This window comes from Natator depressus, chromosome 4 (genome assembly GCF_965152275.1).
Source record: "Natator depressus isolate rNatDep1 chromosome 4, rNatDep2.hap1, whole genome shotgun sequence".
NCBI lineage: Eukaryota > Metazoa > Chordata > Testudines > Cheloniidae > Natator > Natator depressus.
This window is the reverse complement of record NC_134237.1, coordinates 62,953,494-62,968,920: the sequence shown is the minus strand read 5'-3', so window position 1 is coordinate 62,968,920 and position 15,427 is coordinate 62,953,494. Positions and strand designations below refer to the sequence as shown.

At 42.0% G+C, this 15,427-nt stretch overlaps 2 protein-coding genes across 4 annotated transcripts in view; one reads left to right on the top strand and one right to left on the bottom strand.

Moving 5' to 3' along the window:
• PPID (peptidylprolyl isomerase D) overlaps window positions 1-14,666 on the top strand; it is a 31,774-nt gene extending 17,108 nt beyond the window's left edge. Inside the window, exons 7-10 of one of the 2 annotated variants that reach the window (XM_074951063.1) lie at window positions 2,046-2,187; window positions 7,717-7,803; window positions 7,880-7,922; window positions 9,240-14,664. In XM_074951063.1, coding sequence (XP_074807164.1) covers window positions 2,046-2,187; window positions 7,717-7,803; window positions 7,880-7,922; window positions 9,240-9,328 — 361 coding nt within the window. In that variant the 3' untranslated portion in view covers window positions 9,329-14,664. Of the gene's footprint in view, window positions 1-2,045; window positions 2,188-7,716; window positions 7,804-7,879; window positions 7,923-9,239 lie in introns of both variants that reach the window. The other variant, XM_074951064.1, reaches the window with a different exon arrangement.
• ETFDH (electron transfer flavoprotein dehydrogenase) overlaps window positions 9,569-15,427 on the bottom strand; it is a 29,614-nt gene continuing 23,755 nt past the window's right edge. For both annotated transcript variants that reach the window (XM_074951061.1, XM_074951062.1), the window contains exons 10-13: window positions 14,030-14,198; window positions 11,949-12,131; window positions 11,311-11,532; window positions 9,569-10,536 (exon numbers count right to left, since the gene is read on the bottom strand). In XM_074951061.1, coding sequence (XP_074807162.1) covers window positions 10,373-10,536; window positions 11,311-11,532; window positions 11,949-12,131; window positions 14,030-14,198 — 738 coding nt within the window. In that variant the 3' untranslated portion in view covers window positions 9,569-10,372. The remainder of the gene's footprint in view (window positions 10,537-11,310; window positions 11,533-11,948; window positions 12,132-14,029; window positions 14,199-15,427) is intronic.

Below are 15,427 nucleotides of genomic sequence, written 5' to 3'. Positions count from 1 at the left end.
ACTTATTCCTGTTTATCAGGTTGTTCTAAAACCTTTTTTATTGACACATCAATTTGGGGCAGAGCATTCAACTGCAGAATTAATTTCCTTCCCCATCTCCAGCATGCTGGGTTTTTTTAGTGTTTTGTATAGCATCCATTGCTGCAGTATTCAAACATTTCACAACTAATCTGGATATGCTTAGCTAAGTCCCTAATGAATTTCAGTGATCTCTGCTCTCTTCTGTTCTTTGATTACAGGAAGCTCTGACTGAATTGAACATATGTGAAATCATGTTTTGTTTTGTTTTTTAAAAAGTAAATCTTGTGATGATGGAAACACTGTTCCAAAGAGGAAGGTCTTAGAATGCGTGTCTTAGAAATGGATGAATGGTGGAGTAGTCAGATTTCTTCTGTATGATTGTTTTGTTGCCAGGCTGATCTCCTTACGTCATCTGATTATGCTTCCACCTTGCCTTTGTCAGCTGCATTATCCCAGAAGATCTCAACTATCTTTTTGTGGTTCGTGCATAGAGATGAAGTCACTGATGTAGCTGAGTCCTGACTTTGAAGTTCAAAAACCGAGCCTTGAACTGGCTATGACAAGTGTTGCAACTGCATGCAGTATCTTGAGGGGAAACATATTGTATTAGCAAAAAGAAAAGGAGTACTTGTGGCACTTTAGAGACTAACCAATTTATTGGAGCATAAGCTTTCGTGAGCTACAGCTCACTTCATCGGATGCTCACAAAAGCTTATGCTCAAATAAATTGGTTAGTCTCTAAGGTGCCACAAGTACTCCTTTTCTTTTTGCGAATACAGACTAACACGGCTGTTACTCTGAAACCTGTCATATTGTATTAGGCTCATGTATCACTGTGGGCCAGGGTTTGTATTTATGATTGCATTTTACTCCAAGAAGAAGGTTGCCACAGCTCTTCAGGAACTAAAACAGTGGGGGTCCTTAAGGAGAATCACTCAAGTTGTAATCACCTCCAGAGAGGTACTTCATCCTTTGGAGGTTTGCATATTTTGATTCAATCTGGGTTTCCAGTCTTGGAAGACAGGGCTTTTGGCATAAAAAGGCTGTGTTTAAACTGATGCATGGCCTTCTTTCTGATCCAGCAAACGGACAGGATCATCTGTCCAGGGAAGGCCCCACAACCCTTGCAGAAGGGTTGGAAGGACTTTGACTCGCTAAGGCCCCATAAGACTGATGGGTGACCTCCGGTAAGCTTTTAGCATGCACATAGGCATTTTCACTTTTTGTCTTCTCTGTAATGCTTTTACCTTAAGAATAAATGTGCTTGCTTCAAAAGAAACATGTGGTAACTTGTAACTGCTGGCAAATACAATGTGCAGAGCCAGTGGAGAGAAAGAAATAGCCTTTAGGTAGACTGGCTTGCTTGCCCTGTACTGTGATATCCCAGGGAGCTGTGCAGCCTTAAAACCCCAGTCAGAAGAGAGTGAAACAAAGGTTCCTGCCCAGGGATTGGTGCTGGCTGGAGACCTCAGACTTGGCGGGGAATTCCTGGAGTGGACTACGGAGCTGGGTGGGAGAGATGCAGGTGCAGTTTCTTCAAAACTATGACACTAGCATCACAAGGAAATGGAAATTACACCCCTCCTCTTTTCTCTCCACTAATTTTCTTATGGCAGTCTTGTTTGGTGGAGGTAAATGACTGCATTTTGCAAACTCTGCAGCTTATATTGTTTACCTGTACAGTTTCAAGTACAACGAGTTAAAATAATTTAGGTAGTGTAGCCAAATACTTGGAGAGGAGGAAGGGGCAGTGTTGTGTAAAAGATGATTATTTAAAATTGTGGTGTGTGGTTTTTTTTTTTGTACAGCCAATTGTAGGAAGCATAAGTTCAGTTTAATTCTTTTATATAACAATATAATGGGCATGGATGTTTAGAAATAGTAAACTAAGGTGGATAAGAGTCCATGTGACGGGTAGTTCTTGCATATACTTTCAGCAAGATAGCAAAGGGCAGAAAAAAGTTAATGTTGCAAGTTACAGTATATACACTAATGCATACAATTTGTAAATTTGTTTTGTGCAGGTATGTGGAGGCTTCTAAAGCCATAGCGGAGGAATCAAATACAGCAAAGTTTAATCCTACTGCCTTGATCTGCTTTTTAAATATTGCTGCTTGTAAACTGAAGGTGTCAGACTGGCAGGGAGCTATTGAAAGTTGTTGTGAGGTAAGCTAAATTTCATCTTTTGATTAGCAGAAAGTGATTTGGAAAATAAAGACAAGACTAAAAGCCTTTTTTCAAAATCAGGTTTGGAGAGGCTCATTTTCCTATAATAAATTAAAGGAAGATAGGTAAGGCTTTAGTGCAAACCAATTTTAATATACAAATTAACTCATTTTTGGCAGGCTATTTACTTGTTCAGAAAAAATATTAGTGGAGTCATATCAATAATATTTCAGAATACAAGTTATTATTTATTGGAGCTAAATGCAAGCTGTGCATTTCCTCTGAGCACTCTTACTTTGTATAGAACAATAGATTACATTATCTTTCAGAAACAAGGAATCTTTTTATAGGTGTGTAGCATTCAGCAAGCTTTACCCTCACTCTTTGAATCAGATTTCTAGTTTTATTTTACAAGTTAATTGTAATGAATGGATAACTTTGGCTAAATGGTAAAGGGAAGGTAGCAATTAGAAATGAAAAGGCAATATAACCAATTGAAAAAGGGGGAAATAGCAAACTGATGTAAACTGGAAGCGAAGTGCAGACATTAGACGAGAGAACGGAGGAATTCAAAGGCTAAGGCCAAATAGGAGTTAAGTTTTAGGAACAAAGGAACACCTAGCAACAGTTATAAGCCCATAACTATTTGGAGCTCAAATTGATGATGATGAAAAAAGGCAGAAGTGTTCAGTAACCGTTACATATTTGGAGAAAAAAGCAGAATGATGTACTCCTCACATAAAGATGAGGTATTTTCCAGACCATTAATAATTGAGGGTGTTAGACAAATTTTAGTAGGTTATTTTTATTAGTTGGTCCAATAAAAGATATTCCCTCACCCACCTTTTCTCTAACATTACTGCAGATAAACACTTTGAAATCAGCAGGCCCAGATAACTTGCACTCAAGTGCTGAAAGTCAGCTGAGGCAATCTCTGGTCAGCTGATCACTTTTGATAAATCTTGGATTGCCAGGGAAATTCCATAAGATTGGAAGAATGCCAATATTTAACACAGGCAAACAGGATGAGCCAGGTAACTGTAAGCCAGCTTGTCTGACATCAGTCCTGCACAAAAGAATGGAAGAGCTGATAAAGGATTCAATTGATAATAAATTAAAGGATGGAAGTAGAATTAATGCCAGTCAGTATGGTTTTCTTGTCAAACAAATCTGATTTCATGCTTTGAGATTACAAATTTGGTTGATAAATGTAACTACATAAATAAACTTTTGTAAGGCATTTGACTTAATACCACATGACATTCTGATTTAAGAATTAGCAATTTAAAAATCAAAGCAAACATTAAACAGACTAAACTGTCTAGCTAACACATCTCAAAGTAGCTGTCAATAGGGAATCATCATCAAAGGAGGGAGTTTCTAGTGGGATTCCATATGGCTTGGTGCCAAGCCTGATGCTAGTCAATATTTCCATCAATGATCTGGAAGTTAATATAAAATTGTTGCTGATTAAAATTTGCAGATGAGACAGATTAGCAAAATGGTAAATGATGAGGACAGGGTAGTCCTACAGAGCAATTTGGATTGCTTGTAAGCTATCCCCATTAAAAATTTAATATTGCCAAATGAAAAACTATACATCAAGAAACAAAGAATGAGGGGCTGTATCCTGGAAAGAGACTCTGGAACAGATTTTAGGTGTTACAGGGAACAAACAATGCAGCACTGAGCTCCTAGTATGATGCAGTGACAAAAAGAACTAATGTGATCCTTCGATGGTACAAACAGGAGCAGTTGGAGTAAAGAGGGGTTTTACTTTTGTATGTGGCATTGGTGAGAATGATACTGGAATATTTCACTCAGTTCTGCAGTCCACATTTTTAAAAAACATTGAAAAATTGGAGGGGGTGCAGAAAAGAGACACGAGAATGATTTAAGGATGTGAGTTTTGTTTATCAAAATGATTGAGAGGTGATTTGATTAGTGTACAAGTAGCTTCCAGGGGAGAAAATAATGAGTACTAAAGTGAGTACTTTAATCTAGCTGAGAAAAGCTGAAAGATTAAACCAGACAAATACAAATGAGAAATAAGGTCCAAATTATTAATAGAAGATTAACCATTAGAACAAACTACCAAGGGAATTGGTGGATTCTCCATCCCTTGATGTCTTAAAAATAAAAACTGTATACCTTTCTAGCCAATCAAGTAATTAGACTCACTGCAGGGGTAACTGGGTGGAATTTAATGGCCTGATTTATTCAGGAGATCAGACTGGATGGTTTAATGATCCTTTTTGTCATTAAATAATGGATTCACTGAGTATTTAAGTGGTTAGAAAATTTGCAGTAATCATACAAATCTATCCTTTATCCCACCATCCCTGAATCTTTTGGGGATAGAAGGAGGAGCTGCACCTGCTTATGGGCTCATTTCTGTAGACAGGGCATTAGCACTATTAATACTCAACAACATGCTACATCAGAGGTAGGCAAACTGCAGGCCACATTTGGCCTGCAGGACGTCCTGCCTAGCCCTTGAGCTCCTGGCTGGGGAGCCTAGCCCCAGCCCCTCCCATGCTATCTCCCCTCCCCTGCAGCCTCACCTCATTGTGCTGCCAGTGCTCTGGCCCACTGCTCCTGTCAGGCAACGTGGCTGGCTCTGGTTGCTCTCAGCGGCATGGTAAGGGGGCAGGGGGTTGGATAACGGGCAGGGGATCCTGGAGAGGCAGACAGGGAGCAGCTGGATGGAGTGGGGGGCACGGTCAGGGAGCAGGGGGGATTGGATAGGGGTCAGGGGGCCTGTCGGGGGTGAGGGTGTGGACGGGGTTGGAGCAGTCAGGGGCCAGGGAGGTTGGATGGGGGCATGGGCCAGGCTGTTTGGGGAGGCACAGCCTCCCCTACCCAGCCGTCAATACAGTTTTGTAACCTTGATGTGGCCCTTGAGCCAAAAAGTTTGCCCACCCCCGTGCTAGATATACCCTGGATAGTAATACTGCACTCTATTGATTGATGGTGCTTTCATTTAAAAGTTGATTTGTTTTCAGGCAGCTTACCCTTAAAATAGATGGGTTCATAGAATATCAGGGTTGGAAGGGACCTCAGGAGGTCATCTAGTCCAACCCCCTGCTCAAAGCAGGACCGATCCCCAATTAAATCATCCCAGCCAGGGCTTTGTCAAGCCTGACCTTAAAAACTTTGAAGGAAGGAGATTCCACCACCTCCCTAGGTAACGCATTCCAGTGTTTCACCACCCTCCTAGTGAAAAAGTTTTTCCTAATATCCAACTCAAATCTCCCCCACTGCAACTTGAGACCATTACTCCTTGTTCTGTCATCTGCTACCACTGAGAACAGTCTAGAGCCATCCTCTTTGGAACCCCCTTTCAGGTAGTTGAAAGCAGCTATCAGATCCCCCCTCATTCTTCTCCTCCGTAGACTAAACATCCCCAGTTCCCTCAGCCTCTCCTCATAAGTCATGTGTTCCAGCCCCCTAATCATTTTTGTTGCCCTCCGCTGGACTCTTTCCAATTTTTCTGCATCCTTCTTGTAGTGTGGGGCCCAAAACTGGACACAGTACTCCAGATGAGGCCTCACCAGTGTTGAATAGAGGGGAACGATCACGTCCCTCGATCTGCTGGCAATGCCCCTACTTATACATCCCAAAATGCCATTGCCCTTCTCGGCAACAAGGGCACACTGTTGACTCATATCCAGCTTCTCATCCACTGTAACCGCTAGGTCCTTTTCTGCAGAACTGCTGCCGAGCCATTCGGTCCCTAGTCTGTAGCGGTGCATTGGATTCTTCCATCCTAAGTGCAGGACTCTGCACTTGTCCTTGTTGAACCTCATCAGATTTCTTTTGGCCCAATCCTCCAATTTGTCTAGCTCCCTCTGGATCCTATCGCTACCCTCCAGCGTATCTACCTCTCCTCCCAGTTTAGTGTCATCTGCAAACTTGCTGAGGGTGCAATCCACACCATCCTCCAGATCATTTATGAAGATATTGAACAAAACCGGCCCCAGGACCGACCCTTGGGGCACTCTGCTTGATATCGGCTGCCAACTAGATATGGAGCCATTGATCACTACCCATTGAGCCCGACAATCTAGCCAGCTTTCTATCCACCTTATAGTCCATTCATCCAGCCCATACTTCTTTAACTCGCTGGCAAGAATACTGTGGGAGACCGTGTCAAAAGCTTTACTCAAGTCAAGGAACACCATGTCCACTGCTTTCCCTTCATCCACAGAACCAGTTATCTCATCCTAGAAGGCAATTAGATTAGTCAGGCATGACTTGCCCTTCGTGAATCCATGCTGACTGTTCCTGATCACTTTCCTTTAAGTGCTTCAGAATTGATTCCTTGAGGACCTGCTCCATGATTTTTCCAGGGACTGAGGTGAGGCTGACTGGCCTGTAGTTCCCAGGATCCTCCTCCTTCCCTTTTTTAAAGATGGGCACTACATTAGCCTTTTTCCAGTCGTCCGGGACTTCCCCTGATCACCATGAGTTTTCAGAGATAATGGCCAGTGGCTCTGCAATCACATCCGCCAACTCCTTTAGCACTCTCGGATGCAATGCATCCGGCCCCATGGACTTGTGCTCCTCCAGCTTTTCTAAATAGTCCCGAACCACTTCTTTCTCCACAGAAGGCTGGTCACCTCCTCCCCATGCTGTGCTGCCCAGTGCAGTAGTCTGGGAGCTGACCTTGTTCGTGAAGACACAAGCAAAAAAAGCATTGAGTACATTAGCTTTTTCCACATCCTCTGTCACTAGGTTGCCTCCCTCATTCAGTAAGGGGCCCACACTTTCCTTGACTTTCTTCTTGTTGCTAACATACCTGAAGAAACCCTTCTTGTTACTCTTAACATCCCTTGCTAGCTGCAACTCCAGGTGTGATTTGGCCTTCCTGATTTCACTCCTGCATGCCCGAGCAATATTTTTATACTCATCCCTGGTCATTTGTCCAATCTTCCGCTTCTTTTTTGTATTTAAGATCAGCAAGGATTTCACTGTTAAGCCAAGCTGGTCGCCTGCCATATTATTCTTTCTACACATTGGGATGGTTTGTCCCTGTAACCTCAATAAGGATTCTTTTAAAATACAGCCAGTTCTCCTGGACTCCTTTCCCCCTCATGTTATTCTCCCATGGGGTCTTGCCCATTGGCTAATTGTGTGTGTTTTGGCGCTCTTCATATTAGCGGAAGGCTTTAGAGCAGTGGTTCTCAAAGCCAGTCCACCACTTGTTGAGGGAAAGCCCCTGGTGCGCCAGACTGGTTTGTTTACCTGCCGCATCCGCAGGTTCAGCCGATTGCAGCTCCCGGCCAATGGGGGCTGCAGGAAGGGCGGCCATCATGTCCCTCAGCCTGCGCCGCTTCCCACAGCCCCCATTGGCCTGGAACGGCGTACCGTGGCTAGTGGGAGCTGCGATCGGCTGAACCTGCAGACGCAGCAGATAAACTGGTCCAGCGCTCCGGGGCTTTCCCTCAACAAGCGGTGGACCGGCTTTGAGAACCACTGCTTTAGAGTACACTGATGAATACTAAACCACTTTTATTCATTTTGCAGGCGCTTGCCATAGATCCAGCAAACACCAAAGCACTTTACAGACGGGCTCAAGGCTGGCAGGGAATAAGAGATTTTGATCAGGCACTGGTAACTATTTTTGTTGCTGCTGTTTTTTAAAGGATCAATAAAGCATCTACTTATTTTTTTGTATTTTTTATTGAAGGCTGATCTTAAGAAGGCTCAAGAGATAACACCTGAAGATAAAGGTAAACTGTCAAGCGAATTTTAGCAATGTGGCATATATTCTCTTTTAGGGCATGGCTACACTTGCAGTTGTAGAGCACTGGGAGTTAAACCAGCCTTCGGAGACCACAGCAGGGAAAACACTGCTGAGTGTTCGCACTCTCAGCTGGAAGCACACTGGCGTGGCTACATTAGTTGTTCTTGCAATGCCACACAGAGCAGTGCATTGTCATCACTATTCCAGCGTGCAAGTGGCTGCAACATGCTTTTCAAATGTGGGGCATGAAGTGGAGTGTGTACGTGGAGGGAGAGTGAGTGGGTTGGGGGTGGGAAATGACAGCATGTTGACGTGCTCTCTTGTAAGTTCAGACAGCAGCTGACCTCTCTCTCTCTCTCACTCACTCAAAGCAAGCAGCATCTCTCAGTAATGGTTCCTTTTTCCTGGAGCAGATAAGTAGCCAGCTGTCAGAAAGCCAATCCCTCCATGTTTGAAAGGGTATATCAGCGAGTTCAAAACAATGACAAGAGTGGCCACTTGATATAAGGGGATTATGGGACATTTCCGGAGGTCAATCAGAGCACAGTAACATAACACCTCTTTCACACTGGTGCTGCAGCGCAGCAAACGTTATTCCACTTGCCGAGGTGGAGTACCAGCAGTGCTCTATGTGCCTTGCCAGTGAGCTAGTGCGCTGTAACTCACAAGGGTAGCCAAGCCCTAACAGGCTTTTACATAGTATTATGGTAGTTCTGCAAGAGATGAACTAAGACTGAGAATTTTTCATTTTGTGAGGTCTCTACTTTCTAGACATTGACAAAATATGAGGACATAGAATTAGTGCTGAAGTAACTCTCTTTCACACAGAGAAAGTCTACTGCTGATAGCTGTCAATCTTCCACTCATCTGTGTGGAGAAGTGTCTTCTACCTCTTTTCATAGAGGAAGAGGCATGCATCTCCTTGGGTCAGGGAGTTCTACTTCAGCAAGAACTGGGGTTTGTGCATCCTTTATCCCAAAAAATCTGAAGTTGCTTTCTGGTCTGATTCCATTCTCTGCTGCTTAACTGAATGTTACTCTTTGGATCAGGAATTCAGGGTCACTACTGTTTCCTACATCCATTTCTCTGAGCCTATTTATCCTATTCTGCAACTGAATGGAAAAAACAGTCGGGGAGGATTTCTTTCACTAGTACCCAGCTTGATAACTACCCCTTATGACTAGAATCCAGGCAGACACAGTTTAGCCTATGTAAAGCATAAAATAAAAATGGGTGATTGATATAGTGCTGTGGGACAACTATAGGAGGTGGAAAGCCATGTTGTTTTTTTTTTTTTAAACAGCTATCCAAACTGAAGCACTCAAGGTGAAACAGAAGATAAAGGCCCAAAAGGAAAAGGAAAAAGCAGCTTATGCTAAAATGTTTGCTTAAGTGAAGGTTTTTTCCTGTTAAAGTTTAGGCACTGAATGACTGACCCATACACCATTGTAAACACTCCTACTATATGAGACAAGACATGGTAGATAGAGGCAAGTGTTACTTCTGTTATCTCCTATACTGCAATCGATTATTTCTAATGTTTACTATTTAAACTGGAGTTTCATACTAAAAGTAAAAATTTTGGTTTCCAATTGTTTTTATAGCTAAAGTGACTCTCAGAAAACAATAAGACACATACTTAACCATATTAGTGGTGATAATGCTTGTCCTTTCGCAGGGTAGATATTCTTAAAAGTTTACCAGATCATCAGTTTTAACACCCAGGAAGCAAGTTGAAGTACAGTATTCTCCCATTAATTCCTTCACTAGAGCAGCAAGTCAGCATGTATACATCAGTACCACTATAAGTAGTTCTGTCTAAAACAAACAGTTTGTAAACACTATTCATAAACTCAGTTGTTCACACAAAACCATGTTTTATGGCAAACTAGCTTTATTAAAAGTTTCTTCCCTTGAAACAGGAAGCTTGCTAAATATTTGCCTGTCTACTTAATGTAACCTTTGAAAGCAGTGATACAGTACTCCCTTGCTTGACTCATTTTCCCTAATGCAACTGGAAATTAACCAAGATTGCATTGATAGAACATGGTAGGAAGGAGCAGAAAATGTGAATTCACCATATTTTTACAGCTGTGGTTCAGGGTGTTTCCACTGAACTTTGGCAAGAGATCTAGCATCAAGTTGTAAGTCACAGAAAACAGCACTTGGGAAAGCTGCACCACCGTCTTTGATCCAGTAAAAAGGCATATTCTTTCATAACTAAGGCTAGGGTCTGTCTGACCTCCTTGACTTTGCATTCACTATTTAACATAGTGGTTAATGAAATTTCTTACCACATAGTGGTATGAAATTCAGCTGGCTCAGTAACTTCACCCAATTAACATTCAGTCAGTGATAGGCTTAGTTACACCATAGCATATATTTGTGTGAGGTTACAATGTGTCCGGGAAGTACACTGGATAGTTTTGATCAAATTTACATTCCATTATAAGCTGGCCCTCCTCCCCCTTCAGGTACTACCCAGTTAATATTCTGGCTTGGGTCTTTAATATCACATGTTTTGCAGTGGACACAATTCTGAGCATTTATCTGCAACCGTAACCCTTCTCCTGTTTCCAGGGGAACATATTCATAAACACCTGCAAAAGATGAGAATGATGTGTCACTGCAGTGGACAGATGAGTGTACAATTGAATGCTAAGACCTAGATTTAAAGGATTCTATTACAAACTCTTGCACTCTTCAATAACCATTACCTTACAAATGCTGTGACTACCATCTGGTAACTTCATTATGTAGTTCAGTTATCTCTTGTACACTTGTATTGACAATTGCTTTGTCAAGAAATGCATTTTCCCCCCCAAAAATTAGTTCAGCAAGGACCTTGGGTCCAGTGTACCCCAGAAGGCCACCCCCCACAACTCTTCCCCTAGGCAGCAGAACCAATGGAGTGTCTCCAGAGCATATGCAGGGCAGGGACAGGCTCCAGCTGCTGCTTCTGGACTGTTGATGCTGCCTGGTGCACAGAGGAAGGGGCCAGTGAACACACAGAAAACAGCCTGGATATGCCCTAGCAGCATGTGGAGTGAGTTTTGGGTAGAGAGTCAGCAGCTTGGTAACTATCACAGCCCAGTCATGGGGAGTGTATAGCTAGCTGGGGGAGTGGGCAGGGGAGAAGCCAACCATGCTGCTGGAGAGGGACAAGCAGGGATATGGGTGCGTCCCCAAGAAAGACAAAATGCAGTTGGTAATTATCTTAAACGGTTTGGGAACCACTGCCTTAAGGAACTAAAAGGCCTACTAGGCCAGGTCATTTCCCCTTCTGCAACATTTCAGTAAAAATATGTAAGTACCTTTCCCTTCTCTTTGCAAAGCTGTTAGTTTATTCAACCATTGTTATTTTAATTACCTACCTGCAGGACAGAATCTCTGTTCTGGCCCATCGTATATAGCTAAATTTTTGTTCACAGGGACACTGTCATCCTTCAGAGTCAAATGAGGAGGCTGGTCATGTTCATGATTTGTCCCACTTAGAGCCACAGAGGACAGGAGATCAAAACTGATTTTTCCATCAGGCTTTGGATATTCAATAGGAGTACAATCTTTGGCTGGCTTTAGCTGATCAGAGTCTGGCCCTAAAGTAATTTTGAATGAAACATTAAGTTTCCTAGTGTGCAAATATTTAGTTGAAATTAATTTACAGTTATCCAAATCAAAAACTATAATTTACAATAAGGCAACTGGAGCTAAGACTCCCATTATCTTTGCAAAATGTTCTGTAGAATTCTTAGCCACAAATGGTCATGTTAGCTGTGTCTCAACAGAAAGATTATCTCCAGTAGTGTGGGGCCCCGAATCTCTCTATTGAACTACAGCAGGTCACTGATTCCATAGGACACACAAAACCACCACCTACAGACACTTACTTTCTACATCCTCCCTTTTAACATGACTTAAGTACTGACCCAATCCAACCTTGCTTAATGCGAAACCACAAGAGACCATAAGACAGATACAAAATGTACATGTGTATTTTCTCAAAGAAAATTACCTGGATGTTTTAATGTCCATGGTTCCATTCCTCTCAGTATCCAATAAAATATACCAGTATAAATCATTCCTCCATAGACACCCAGTACTCCATGGCAGGAAGGTCGGATATTCCTAACAGAATAGAGCTCTTTCCACACCCAGGATTTCTTCAAGTTTTCTTCATATTCAGGCACATCAAGTCCTAGTGGTAACATACATTATTTGTTAAATGCTTATAGCATGATTTTAGGGAAGATTAGGTCCTTGAAATAAGAATTTGTTGCAAGTTGAGAAGTGGTTATTAGCAATGGATTAAATCATTTTCAAAGCACAAAGATCAGTTTTTTTTTAAAACTAGATTTAGACCCATTTATAATATAGTGAACCTAAATTCCTGTATTACCACGAAAGAAAATGAGAGCTTGTGATGAAAGCCAACTGTACACTTAAATGCCTAAAATGAGGATTCTTTTCTGAAATACAGTTCTAACTTTCTCAGACACTTTTTCCAGGAGTTTCTAGTATATTTGTACATAAAATTATCAAAGCAGGTATGCTTAAATTCAGTTTTCAAATATTTATAAAACGAAGTGGTGCTACAGGCTCTTGTGTTCAGGAATGGGACCCTTTAAGTCCTTAAAACTTCTCTTGCCTAGTGATAGGAGAAAAGGGACTTTGGAATGGGAAGCAAGAATACACAAGACTATAGTGCTTCACCATGATGTTTGGATGGCAGATTTCTGTAGAGGCCTGTGATTTACAGGAGGTCAGACTAAATTTAGATCTAATGGTTCTTTCTGGCTTTGAGCACAACTCTATGAATACTCTGAGAAATGTTAAACTTCCAGACAGAGGCAGTTTATCAAAATCATTTTGGCTTTGAAAATGCAAAATGACTGAACAAATGACAACGAGGACACAAATGACAATGAGGATGCCAGTGCTGTAAGTTCACTTTAGACTCTGCTAAGCTGTAAGCTAACCAGAGTAACCCACCTATTATCCGACCACCAAGCTTCAAAAGATTATATATTCAAAACTTACAGCTATGCAACCATGAGCACTGTGATTTGAAAACTCCATCCTCAATGCGAGAAGTCTAATAGTTTATTGTACTATGCTAAATGTAATTTCACTACAGCAGACCATCTTTTAAGTAAGGCCTGAAGAAGACAACTTATTAAAACAAAACTCCATGAGGAGACATTTCCCCCAATTAGTAATTTTATATGGGAATGGATTCTGAAATACAGTAAATAGAATTTACAGAACCATCTATACTTAAAGTGCCATTAATATACTGTGCAGTGTTCTGCCATAGGTTAGGGTGTCTGTTAAACAATTTATTACATGCATGGGAAAGCAATTCCGTACCCACATTAGGAAACACTATTTTCCTGTCCACACTGACAGGAGGTCTACTATAAAACAGATCCCCATGACCGTGGAAGAAAAAATACTGGACTTGTTAGTGTAGATCGGGGTGGGCAAACTTTTTGGCCGGAGGGCCACACTGGGGTTGCAAAACTGTATGGAGGGCCAGGTAGGGAAGGCTGTGCCTCCCCAAACAGCCTGGCCCCTGCCCTCTGGAACCCCACCCCCTATCCACACACCCCTGCTCCTCATCCCCTGACTGCCACCCCGGGGCCTCCTGCCCCTTATCCAATCCCACCATGCCACTCAGAGCAGCAGGAGTGCTGGCAGCGCAGCACACTGAGGCTGCGGGGGAGGAGGGACAGCAGGGGAGGAGCTCAGGGGCTGGTCAGGATGTGGCTCGCGGGCCATAGTTTGCCCACCTCCGGTGTAGATAGTCCCTAAATATCTTTTTTTGCCTGCTGTATTAAGGAAAAGCTGGAGAGTCCAGTTGCTAAAGATGCAACAATAGTTTCTCACACTATGTCTGTACTTACCACGTAATACATTTTTAAAATGAATAAGAACTTGTAGTTGTGGGGAAGCAGCTGTCATTAAAAAGTATACTTCGCTTAAACAATGTACAATTTTCTCTTAAACCAACTTAGAATAGGGGGTTTATTTGGCTTTCAAATAGTTCCTTCAACTGAACACACACGCCAGTTACAAGTTTAAATCCGATCTTACCTATTGTCTTCGATTGGAGGTTCTCATTAGTTAGTTGGTTGAAAACAGCTTCTGCAGCCAACATGCCACTTTTCATTGCAGTGTGTGTACCTTTGATTTTAGGAACATTCATGAAACCAGGACTGCAACCAATTAATACTCCACCAGGGAAAGTGAGTTTGGGTATAGACTGAAGAGAAAAATTCAGTGAGATTAAGATTTTTTTTTTTTTTTTTTTAAATGAGCATGTATGATGGAAAACAAATCTGGCATGAGACCAGGTCCTGAGCAAATAAGAGATATCAAGGCCAGTATTGCAGAATGTCATGGGTTTTGTTTAATCAAATGGAAGCTCAAGGAAACAAATGTGATCTCATTACACTATTCCTCTCAAAATGACTACTGAATAGACTATGATAAGGTCACTCAACAGGTGCCTCCTCCTCCCTGCCACAGATCTTCTGCTCCCGCGTTTAAAATGACAATGCCTATGTAGCCTGAAAGCTTGTCTCTTTCACCAACAGAAGTTGGTCCAATAAAAGGTATTGCCTCACCCACCTACTCTCTGCTTTAATAAGTCAAGCTTCCGTCCTCTCATTGTAACTGTATCAGTCTAGTTCCCTGTTTAGCTCTCAAGTCTGCATCCTCTTTCTTAGTTGACAGATTGACTTTCCAGGCATTACTGAGTTTGGCACTAAGTCTCAGTTCCTTTAAGGAAAAAAAGTTGTGCAGAGACCAATAATGGAATGGTTTCTGGGCACATCTTTCCCTCTCCCTTTCTTCTGAGAAGTATAATATAATCAAGTAGTGAGGGTCACTTCTGAGAAGTTTGCCTGTGGAAAGCCACATCCCTAAAATAACTAAATGATTCACATGTCAGTCACATGGAGCAAAAAACATCAAGAAATTCCAATAAGTATATATAACCACATTTGGATTATCTTTGAAGATTTTTTTTCTTGCTAAGTTGGAATGCTTACAGGAGGATAGTTACTAAAATTTGAAGATGCGTTACAGCATTCCTTCCTCTTTACAGGACAGTGTTTGTTTTGTGTGCTGGTTACTCCCCTCAAGCTGCGAACTTGAGATTGCCTTCACAGTGAAGGCAACTGGGTTTGGGGGTCAGACAGCATAATAGCAGTTTTTAAATCTTCAACTGGACATTTTCTCAGGTGATGTCCCTAAACACAGTTACACAGCTAAATACGGATTTCCTGGGATTAAATGACTCGTTACATCCTCTATGTTCATGAATACCACTAGTACTGCATTATAACTAATTCTGCTTGGCATAGTACCGGGGACAATAAAAGTGGTTTCCTGGATGAATCTTTTTATTAAATATATTTTTCCCGTTCCATCTGTCTTTTCCAAAATTTTGCAAATTCCCATGTCTTCCTGCATCAGTGCAAACACTCT